This window comes from Crocuta crocuta, unplaced genomic scaffold, assembly GCF_008692635.1.
Source record: "Crocuta crocuta isolate KB4526 unplaced genomic scaffold, BGI_CrCroc_1.0 scaffold57, whole genome shotgun sequence".
NCBI lineage: Eukaryota > Metazoa > Chordata > Mammalia > Carnivora > Hyaenidae > Crocuta > Crocuta crocuta.
Window position 1 is genome coordinate 3,125,541 of NW_027532163.1, and position 12,692 is coordinate 3,138,232.

The following is a 12,692-nucleotide window of genomic DNA, read 5'->3' on the forward strand; positions in this document are numbered from 1 at the left end:
ACAACAAAGCCAGATTTCCTGATTTCAAACTATACTTCAAAGCTACAATAATAAAAACCATATGATACTGGCATAAAAACAGACACATAGGCCAATGGACCAGAATCAAGAGCACAGAAATAAATCCCTACATATTTGACAAGGGAGCCAAGAATACTCAGTCCAGAAAGGATAGTACTTCAAAAAATGGTGCTGGGAAAACCAGATAATCACATGCAGAAAGAAATTAGACCCTAGCTTATGTCACTCACAAAAGTGAACTTAACATGGATTAAAGACTTAAATTTAAGGCCTGAACTATAAAACTCATAGAAGAAACATGGAGAGGCATCTGGATGGCTCAGCTGGATAAGTGTTTGATTTAGGCTTAGGTCATGATCTCACAGTTCGTGAGTTCGGATGAACTGAAGCTTCTGTCACGTTGATCTGGGGGCAAGGGAAGGGAGAGAGTGCGTCATGACTCAAGTGCACAGACTGTTCTTAATGGGATTTAGTAGCCTTTTTTGAAAAATTTTTTTTTTCTAACTTGATGTATGACCTTAGGACCGTTTTTAGATACCTTAAATGTTTTTAAAAAAACATCTATTTGAGAGAGAGAGAGAGAGAGAAAATGGGCGGGGGGCAGAGAGAGAGGGAGACACAGAATGTGAAAGAGGCTCCAGGCTCTGAGCTGTCANAGAGAGAATCCTGAGCAGGCTCCACACTGTAAGCGCAGAGCCAGATGTAGGCTTGATCCCACAAACCGTGAATCATCACCTGAGCCAAAAGAGAGAGATGTCTCTAAATGTTTTTATTTTTAATAAAGATAATTTTCACTAGGTTATGGTTTTTCTGCTGGGGATGGTCCCATGGAGCTCCTTTTGCTACATTCCAAAAGTGAAAATATCCACTCAATGTTCTTAAGTTTAGAGGTTTTCACTACAATAACATTAATGTATAAATGAATCACTAACTTTACCTGTATATTTAAAATTATACTGATTACTAACATTTAGGCCTGGGGGTACATATTGGCTACATAAGTAAATTCAGATTTTTTTGTATTTCCTAAACTTTAATATCTAACTTTATATTAAAATGGAATTGTATATCTTTACAAATACGTGTTTTTTAATCACATATTTGAAATCATTAAAATTGTTTTTAGGTTATTACAAATGTTAATTTTATAAATAAAGTCTTTGGATTTCAGTTCTCGGAATGAATACTTAGTTAAAACTTGAGAGATTCTTATTTAACTCCATCTTTTTCTTAAACAGATGCACACTACCACCACTATCACCAACAGAAATCTGCTAATCCAGAACTGATTTATATTTAACCAAGCTGATATAACTATGTGGAAACTAGATATCTTCTCCATGGCATTCAAAATCAAATTATTAATATATATGTGTGATCTTTTAAAAAAAGAATATCATCTAGGCAATTCTATATAATGACATCTTTTCTATCTATAATAAGATGTTTTAATTTTACTGGATATGAAAAAGACTCACGTAAGGATCTGAACATCTATAACATCAGCATATGAGATGATCAAAGAGTAATCAAGACACTTCAAACCAACTTCAAAACATTTAACTATTTACTCAATATTTTTAATAGAAAAGTATCATGTAAAATGTTGTTTCTAAACACCTTGGGACGGCCTCAGGATGAATGTCACAGCCAGGGTCATCATCTCCCTTGTGGTAGCAGATGGGACCAAGACAAACAACCCACACACTCACTCCAGAACTCTCGCTCACCAACCCAATCCCACCTAAGAAAAAAAGTTAACCTGTTTCCAAACATAGGATATTTGATAAAAAAACAAACATGGCTTGGATTTTGGCAGAATTCAGCTAAAAACAGAGAATTCAGCTAAAGTGTGCTGAGTTAGAGCACTGAAAAAAAAAAAAACATTAGATATTTTGATTTTTCAACTTACCTGATATAAATAGTCTTCAAATACAAAATAATAATCATCATTGCTTGCTGTCAACTTCACATCCTATAATCAAAGGTAGAGAGTCCTGAAAAGAACCTTAAAGGTATAGCTCTATTGTACGACATAAATTCAATATCTAGAAACAATACTGCAATGATGTTACTTATGTATGATTATAAATGTCTCAATGAGATTTCGTCACTGCTATAAATATACCTGACTATATACGTGACACATTATTAGACCTCAAATTGCTCACAGCTTTTTAGGTTCCATTAGTAATTCCTTATTATTTATTTCAATGTTTATCGTCTTTAAATCTAATTCTTAATCTTATTTGAATCTAATATTTAAGTGTCTTAAGGTTGGAAAAGCAGATGTAATTATAACATCCAGAAGCAATCATTACAATCTGGCCCCAAATTTGTTCCCAAATCACCTCTACTGTTCAAGTTTACATTCTTGACATTCCCTTGAAATATCCAACATCTTTCACCCCTTTGTGATTATTCATTTGCAAGACATTGCATATTACCCAACAAACGTTTATCTTCAAGAAGTCTATAATCTTACCAGCAAGAATACATACACAGTAAAAATGGGCAGAAAGGATGATACTGCCTTGAAAGGGGTGAGAATTAGTTCTCTGAGGCCAAAAAGTTTAACATGTTACAATGGTTTATGGACCTCCAAAGCTTGTCTCTACCCAACAAAATTTTATTCTTTGGTATTTAATTTTTTTTGTATTAGATAAAAATTAATTTTTCTCTTTAGGAAGTTGGTGATGAAGAAAAGGTTGAGAAGCCCTGGTATAAACTGGCATAGTAAATGATGGAAAACTATAGAAGGTGTGGATACAACACAACTTTTGTGGGAAAAAAAATACAGTCCAGAGAGAATCGGTTAATAATTTGGCTTATGGAAGGTTTGATGATGTTCTAAATTTAGTGTTGCCTTGTTCCATTCATTCCTTTAACCACTAACATAATTTTACTTTGTTTTCAGGTAAATTAAAAATTAGTGTTTGCCATAGGAAACTGTCATGAAACTTCAAATAATTATTTTAAATGTCCATTCCCTTAAAAGTTGACTTTAATAACATTTGGAGTGGCTCCAACAATATCAGCAAAGCTCAAAACACACAAGTCAGAACAATCAGGGACTGATACCGTCCTAAAAATACTCACGCTGCAGACAGTCAGGATTGATTCTACTAAAACTTACATTCAATTTTTCAGATACAAACTGTTTACCTCTTTCTCACAACAGATTTTCTTTAGTGATTCAAACTGAAACTCATGTTGGCAGCAAAGAGAATTCTCAGCTAGCACTCCCTGATTTTCTGAACTTCCTTCCTTTTTGGTCTTCTTTCATTTGAATAGAAAAGAGGTTGAAAGGTCTTAAACCCGAAAGATCTCTTATGCTGTTGCTAGAATAAATCCCTGAGCATGACTATTTGACCTTGAAATTAACAATAGTGCCTGTGATCCAAATCTACATAAAACTTCTGAGAGAGTTAAGACTTTGCTTCCTGTAGAGAATAGTGATTTTAAAAGTATGGTTGTGAAGTCAGATCATCTACATTCAAATCTTGACTTTGCTACTTAATATGTGCATTTAACTAATTTCTCTAATCTTTCTTTACTTCAGTTCCTTTATCTGTAAAACAATAAAATAATAGTACTTCCTATTTTATGCTGACACTCATCGTCAACATGTGGCTGATGGGTAAGGGAATGGTGTCTGTTATAACTTGGAAATTGTGGTGGTTCACATGCAACTTTTCTTTTTAATAGGGGAGCCAGAATTGCAAGCGTAGAATTATAACCTTCAGCAAGAAAGGAAAAATGCCTTCAGCTCAGCTGCTGTACAGGCACGAGCAATCATAATTATATTTCAAGAAAATTCAAAATGACCGGCCATGAGTGGCTCCCTCTGCAGAGAGGCACACTCCTAGCTCCGCACATCTTTTAGCTGCTAGACGTCCCCTTGGGCCCACCTTAACAGCAGCCCTGGTGGCCCAGCACACCACTGCCATCTGCATTATTTTAGCATTTCTACTTTATTATATTTGTACATTTTTAATAGCTTCTGTAGGATCAACCTGCTGGAGTTGTCTAATTCATCTGCCAAACTATCAGTAATTGTTTTTGCTAGTACTCTGTTTACAAAATTGTAAAACTACCTCACTCCTATTTTTCCCATAAGCTCTATTATCTTTAAAGCATGATTTTATAGCATGTAAGGCTTTTTCCCAGGGGGAAAATAATGCATTTATCTGTAAATGACAGCTAAGTGCTGGTATTGGCTACTCTTAAGGTAATTTTCAGGATCAAAAACATCTACGTAGAGTTTGGAACACTGGCTGGCACATAGTAAACAATCATTAAATGCTAGTAACTACTGTTATTATTAACCTTGGTCACATTCCACCCACAAAAATCTTCCGATATTCCATGTATAATTTTCTCTCCTCCATTTCTGAGACATGAAACAATATGCTCTTCTTCTCTATCTTACAAGTTCTAAATTAAAAACACACAAGTCTTTTAAATAGCCCAATTATTAATCCAGAATCAGTCATATCCTATATCATGCTTATACTACCTACATCTCAACTCTCAACTCGGTATCAGATGCTTGGAGACAAAAGCTCAATGCATCCCTTTCATAAAACTTGAGATGTGCTTAACCACATGTCTAGAAACTACAAAAAATTAAAAATAAAAAATGACTTCAATACAAGAGAATAAATAAGTAGGCCCTAAAGAATCATGTGATAAATAAGATAAAAATATTAGCCTGATTTGGACTCTGAAAAATATAGTCTGAAAAATTCCTTTCAGCTGAATTTTTATTTGGTCTCTGTGGATAACTTGAATTAATAGGAACAAGAAATGTTATCATTCTTTTAATAAAAAAATCAGAGTACTAGGAAAGGATCATGAGGACAACTTCAAAGGGAAAGAGCATAACATTTACTGGAGACTACAAATTTTGAAGATAAACCTTAAATTTACAAGTACAATGATCACTTACAATTATTTTGCAAGGTTAATCTACATTATCATACAAAATACAGGCCCTGCATGTTCAAAACTCTCAATAATTGTTCAATGGTATTACTGAAATGAAAAAATGTACACTTTTACTTACTTTATAGATTAGACTATCCACCAAAAGGTCATGTTGTATCACATTGGTCTTAAGCTGCTCATAATATAAGATATCCTACATTTAAAAGTAAAACAAATAAATACAAATTAAAGGTCAATCACATATATAGAGTTAGCCTCAAATTTTAATAAATAATCACTAATAGTATTATAAACTCTAAGAGGACGTTATTTTATTTACTACATTCTCCATGCCTAGCTAATGATAGATACTTAATAAATATACCTAATCCCATCACTTAGGATAAGGTCTGAGCACCCGGTGGGTATTAAATGAATGTTTCCTAAATTAATTAATTGTAATTTAACCTTAATAGCAAATACAATCTTTATTAATTACTAGATGCCAGAAAGTGTTTTACCTACCATATATGAGTTAATTCATTGAATTTCATACCAATAAAATAAAATAAAATAGTTCGGTGATTATTATTCCAATTTTAAAAATTATTATTCCCATTTATATTTGAGAAACAGACCCAGAGAAAAAAGTAACTTGCTGTCCAAGGCCACAAAGGTAGTAAGATTTGATCAGGGAAACGTGGTCCCAGACTCTACTCAAAAAAGCAGGAGAACTACTCTGTACTGTTGTTCTAATACCTAAATTATCAAATAAAAAGGTTAAACATAACAAATCATCTCTGCTAGTAGAAACAATCACATAGCATACGAAAGAAGTCAGGTTTTTTTGGTATCAGAATATGGTTCCATAACACTATAAAATCTGATTAACTGTATACAGTGAGAAGATTAGGCTAATATTTAATTTAATAGAGAATAAGACATAGAAGAGAGGAAAGATGGAAAGAAGAGAAAAAGAGGGGAAAGGAATAATACGGAAGGACGGAAGAAGGGAAAAAAGGAGGAGGGACTTGAAACTATAATCCAGTTAAGCATCAGGTTAATAGTTGGTCAGGACATTCATTAATTAAAAAAAAGAAAAAAAGAAGAAGAAGAAGGAAGGTAAGGATCAAGTGATAGTAGCTGTGCTTCAGACAGATGGAGATATCATCTCATTGTTTTAGCTGATCCTTATGTTCCCCCAGATCTCTCCACTCATCTCTCAGGCACGTTAGCCCTGGTTTCTGCCCATATCAAAACACTGCTTGGCTCCTCAGTACACACCAATCTGTATGATTCTTTCTGGAGATATCCCCTCACACAGGTAAGAGCTGTGGGACAGGGTTGTGTGGGACAAAGAAGAATATCTGTTGCGTGCAGCTGCCTTGGCAGGATGGTATATGACCCTATGTTTCCTGAAATACAAAATATGATCTCTTTTTTTGTTTGTTTGTTTTGTTTTAGAAAGAGAGAGAGTGTGAGAAAGCTGGGGAGTGGGGCAGAAGAAGAGGGAGAGAGGTAGGTTCCAGGCTCAGCACAGAACCAGACACAGGGGTCCATCCCATAACCCTGCGATCATGGCCTGACCCAAAATCAAGAGTCAGACACTCAACTGACTGAGCCACCCAGGCCCCCCTGAAATTAATTTTTTAATCTTGAAAGATGCTTAATACACAGTTCCCTGGTTTGGGTCAAAATGCTCTTAGCCTAAAAATAATCTGGAGATTTACTGGCTATTTTTAGTCATTTTAATTTTAATTTTTAAAAAAGCCTTACTTTGCTCTTATTTATGATGTTTTGATTTCTTAACTAAGGCAAAATTATTTTATTATTTTAATTTCCATTGTATCTACTGAATCCATTTCTCTTGCTAGAATAAAAAAGCATTCTTAAAGATAGGAATAGTACCTAATTCAAATACTAATCCTTGACAATTGGTGAAGAGCCTAGCATTATACTCTAATGTTTCCTAGCAAACGGGGTGGAAAAGCTGAGAAATTTAGAGTCATGCCTCTTTTAAAGATAAAATAAATTAAAAATCACAAACTGATATACGACTGTTTAAAAAAAGTGAAACAATGTAAAGCTGTGTAAAGAAAAAGTTAATTATCCTCTCTTTTTCCATTCTGCTTTCCTAAAGAAACTAATGTTATTTGTGTTGTATTTATAACATTATTTGTAAGTTGTATTCTTCCATAGCTTTCTCCATGTTTGTACAAATAAATAATATGTAGGGGGTTTGGTTGTCATTTTTGAACACAAACTGGAATCATACTATACTCATTCAGCTTCTCTAACTAGACATATAACATGGTCATCCTTCTATGTTAACAATATACATCTGTCTTTCTTCTTAATAGCTAAATACACTATAATATTTTTAAAGCTGTGCCATAGACGGATCACAATTTATTTAGTCTTTCTCCTACAGATGGATACTGAAGTTGCTTGCCACCACAAATAACACTGTAATAAATATCCTTATGTACATGAGCTTTTGTATGTATGGGATACATTGACAAAGAAAGGATTATAGGCTGAGGGTTAATATATACCTTTAGCTAGGCTACTGTTTGCCCAACCATTTCCCAAAAATGATCAATTCAAATTCCCACCAGCTACACATGAATGCACAAGTTTACATATATCCTTACCTCTTTAACTTTCTCATGTATGAAAAATGGTGTCTTACTGTTGTGTTAATTTGCACTTTCCCAAATAACAATAAAGGTGAACACCCTCTCATTTGTTTCCTGGCCATCTGAATTTCTACTTCAGTGATTTTCCTTTCATAACATTTTTCTATTAGATTATATTTATTTTATTAATTTGTCAGTCTATTTATAATAAGGATTAACCCTTTGTGTTTGAATTACAAATACTTTTTCTTCAAAAAAAAGGGTTGTTTGATTCTCATTTATGGTACACATTGACAAAGTTTTTAAAGTTCCTTATGGCATTGGAGTTTTTGTTTTTGTTTTTTGCCTTTTTTTTTTTTTACTAAGGCATGGCTATCTTACCACATGTTTATACAAATATTTTTCTATTTTTTTCTAAAATTACTATTTTTTCTTTAAATATATATAATCTATCTGTAACTTATTTTTACATATGATAAGCAAAATGTCTGTTTTCTTTCAGAAAGGTGGTTAATTATCAGCATCATTTATTCAATAAACCATAAATTTTCAATTGAAATAAAACTTTATTCCTTCTCTATCAAAAATGGACAGATTCAGCAGGTAGAAAATTAGTAAGGATAAAATTGAATACAACAACCTGTCAATTAACCGGATATAACAGACACTTGTAGAGTACTTGATTCAACAATGGTAGAATGGAAATGTTTCTCAAGCTAACATGGGACATTCACCAAGATGGACCACATTCTGGGTCATAAAACATCCTTAACAAATTTCAAAGAATAGAAATTATACAATGTCTGCATTTAAGATCACAATGGAACTAAACTAGAAATAGGTAACAGAAAGATAACTTTTGGTTATCTTTGGATAACCAAAGATGGAAAATTTGGAAAATGACCAAATACTTAAAGATTACTCAACAAACTTCTAATAACACATGGGTCAAATAAGAGCTCTCAAGATAAATTTAAAATATTTTGAACTAAATGAAAATGAAAATGCAACTTATGAAAATTTGTGGGATGCACAAAAGTGGTACTTAAAGATAAATTTATAGTATTGAATGGATTAAATCTAAACACAATAATTTGAGTTTCCACCTGAGGAAAACTAGAAAAAGAAAATTAAATCCAAAGTAAGCAGAAAAAAGTAATCATAATATTTAAAGCAAAAATAAATGAAATTGAAAATAGAAGGCCAACAGAAAAATATCAAAACCAAAGCTAGTTCTTTGAAAAGATTAGTAAAACTGTTGAGCCTCTAGCTTGGCTAAATAAGGAAAAAAGAGAGAGGACACAAACTATTAATATTGAAAATGAAAGTGGGAATACCACTACAGATCCTGTGGACATTAAAAGGATAATAAAAGAATACTATAAACAACTGTATACCCACAAATTTGAAAACATAGGTGAACTAGACCAAGTATACGAACAACACAATTTGCCAAAATTCTCCCAAAAGGAAACAGACAGTCTTGAATAGGCCTATATCTATTAAAGCAATTGATTCAATAATTCATAACCTTCCAAAACAGACAGTACTAAGCCCAGAGGGGTTCACTACCAAACATTTAAAAAAGACACTCTACCAGTCCTCTACAATCTCTGACAGAAAACAGAAGTGGGGAAACACTTCCTTGCTCATTCTATGAGGTCAACATTACCCTAGTACCAAAACAGACAAAAATATCACAAGAAAAGAAAAATAGAGACCAATATCACTCATGCACATAGACCAAAAAATCCTCAACAAAATGGTAGCAAAATTGAATCCAACAATGTATAAAAATAACTGTACAGCAGGACCACATGGGATTTACCACAGGTTTATAAAGCTGGTTCAACATTTAAAAATCAATTAATGTAATCTATCACATCATGGGTTAAAAAGAAAAAAACATTATATTAATAAAGTAAAAGCATTTTTAAAAATACAATATCCATTTATAATAAAAACTCTTATAAATTAGAAATAGAGGGGGAACTTCCTCAACTTTATAAAGAATACCTACAAAAAACTTACAGCTAACATAATGCTTATGCTGAGAAACTCAAAGCTTTCCCCCTAAAATTAGATACAAGGTAAGGATGTCCCCTCTCACCACTCCTTTTCAACATCATGGTGGAAGTTCTAGCCAATGCAATAAGACAGGAAAAGGAAATAAAGGGCACACAGATTCACAATGAAGAAGTAAAACTGTCTTTGTTTGCAAATGACATGACTATCTATGTAGAAAACCCAAAAGATTTGACAAAGAAAACCTCCTGGAACTAATAGCAACTACAGCAAGATTGCAACATAAAAAGGTTAATATTCAAAAGCCAATCATATTCTCATATACAAGCAATGAACAAAGGGAATTTGAAATTAAAAACACAATATCATTTACATTAGCCCCCCAAAGAATAATGTCAACTTAGGTATAAATCTAACAAAATATATATAAGATCTATATGAACAAAACCACAAAATTCTGATGAATGACATCAAAGAAAAATTGAATAAGTGGAGAGATTTTTCATGTTCATGGATAGGAAAAATCAATATTGTCTAGATACAAGATGTGCATTCTTTCTAACTTGATCCATAGATTCACTGCAACCCCAATCAAAATCCCAGGAAGATATTTTGTGGGTATTGGCAAACTGATTATCTAAAGTTTTTATCATGAGGTAAAAGACTCAAAATAGCCAACACAATACTGAAGGAGAAGGAGGAGATTTTAAAGTTTATATCAAGAAGTAAAAGACCCAGGATAGCCAACACAATATTGAAGGAGAACACAGTTGGAGGACTGATATTACTCAACTTCAAGACTCACTATAAAACTACAGTAATTAAGGCAACGTGGTATTGGCAAAGGAATAGACAAATCAATGGAACAAAATAGATTCCAGAAACAGAACAACATAAATATAGTCAACTATATTTGGAAATATATAAAATAAATATGTAGAAGTAAAGGAACTATGAGGGAGCAAAAACCAAAAACCAATCTTTACAAAAACGGAGGATAAAATAAGTGGATATCCACATGCAAAAAATAAATAATCTAGATATAGACCCTAACACCCCTCTTAACTCAAAATAAATCACAGACTTAAATATACAGTGCAATGAAACTCACAGGAGATAATATAGGAGAAAACCAAGATGACCTTAGATATGGTGATGCCTTTTTAGATATAATCCCAAAGACATGATTCATAAAAAGAAATAACAGATAAGCTGGCTGCATTAAAATTGAACACTGTGCTCTGCAAAAGACAATGTCAAGAAAATGAGAAAAGAAGCCACTGACCAGGAAAAAAATAATTGCAAGATATATCTGATAAAGGACATTTATCCAAAATATACAAAGAATTCTTACAACTCAACAAGAAAACAAACAACTCAATTAAAAAATGGGCTATAGAGCTTAATGGACACCTCAACACAGAAGACCTACAAACGGCAAATAAGCATATGAAAAGATGTTCCACACCATATGGCATCAGGGAAATCCAAATTAACACAACCAGATACCACTAAACACCTACTAGAAGGGCCCAAATCTGGAACACCGACAATACCAAATGGTGGTGAGGATGTGGAGCAAGAGGAACTCATGTTCACAGTGCAGAATGGTACAACCCATTTGGAAGATAATATGGTGGTTTCTTATAAAACTAAACATTCTCTTACCATACAATCCAGCAATCTTGCTCCTTGGTATTTATCCAGAGGAGTTGAAAATTTATGTCCACATAAAAACCTGCACACACATGTTTACAGCAGCTTTATTCATAACTGTCAAAAGTTGAAAGCAACCACGATGTCTTTCAGTACGTTAATGCATAAACTGTGGTATATCAAGACAATGGAATATTCAGCACTAAAAAGAAATTAGCCATCAAGTCATGAAAAGACATGGAGGAACCTTAAATGCATATAACTATGTGAAAGAGGCCAATCTGAAAAGACTACATAATATATGATTCCAACTATATGACATTATGGAAAAGGCATAATTATGGAGAGAGTAAAAAGATCAGTAATGGCTAACATGTTGAAGGGGAAGGCGGAGGGAAGAATAGGTGGAGCACAGGGGGTTTTTAGGGGGTGAAAATCCTCTGTACAATACCATTAGGTTATATATCTGTCCTTATCCATTTGTCCAAATGTACAACACCAAGATGAACCCTAAGGTGAACACTGGACTTAGGGTGATTATGTCAATACAAGTTCATCAGTTTTAGCAAATGTATCACTCTGGTGTGGGGTGTTGATAACTGGGGAGACTATGCATGTGTGGGGTACAGTGGGTATATGAAAGACCTCTGTACCTTCCTTTCAATTTTGCTGTGAACCTATAACTGCTCTAAAAAAATAGAATCTTAATGCTTCTGAGTGATTTGAGTGATTTTAATTTATTATTATTAATGTTCTTTTTAAGTTTGGGGTTTACATTTATATTAACATAAAAAAGTGAAGCAAAATCAAAGAAAATATTTCTTTAGGTAGTATTTACTACAAACATGTATTCATATCTACATTATTGCCTATAATTTACAAATTCCCACAGAGAATTTTATTTTGTTATTCTAAATAGTAATTTGTAACCATATTTGTAATGCTTTTTATTATAAACTAATGATAAATACCCTTCATCACCAAGGCTAGGAAACTAATAAATATTTCAAATAAAGAAAGTCATTAAAATTCTAATTTTAGTGCAGTATGCTTCCATAAAGAAGTATATCTTCAAAATTCTGTGAATAACTTAACATCTATAACTTTAGATATGTAACAGTGCTACTGACAAAAATCTACTTTTAATTAAAAGAAAAAAAACCATACCAGAGAATTTGAGACCTGGAAGGGACCTTGGAAATATCTAGTCTATTTGCCTTATTTGAACATTGAGGAAATGAGATGTGGCCAAGTTAACTGCCTTAGTCAAACTTAGAGAACTAGTTAGTGACTCATCTAGTCCTCCTAATTCCAATCCAGGATGTTTGGTTTCAATAATTTTTAGTGTAATTTATCCATATAAAATGAAAGAAAAACACAGATAGGAAAGTTTAAATTATAACTATGTTATAGTGATAAAGG

General features: G+C 32.9%; 1 protein-coding gene across 4 annotated transcripts in view; it reads right to left on the minus strand.

The window, feature by feature from the left end:
* The window catches only part of TBC1D19 (TBC1 domain family member 19), a 152,404-nt gene that overhangs the window by 61,292 nt on the left and 78,420 nt on the right, over positions 1 to 12,692 (minus strand). For all 4 annotated transcript variants that reach the window (XM_077776582.1, XM_077776584.1, XM_077776583.1 and 1 more), the window contains 2 exons: positions 5,090 to 5,164; positions 1,934 to 1,996 (listed from right to left, as the gene is read on the minus strand). In XM_077776582.1, the coding sequence (XP_077632708.1) occupies positions 1,934 to 1,996; positions 5,090 to 5,164 (138 nt within the window). The remainder of the gene's footprint in view (positions 1 to 1,933; positions 1,997 to 5,089; positions 5,165 to 12,692) is intronic.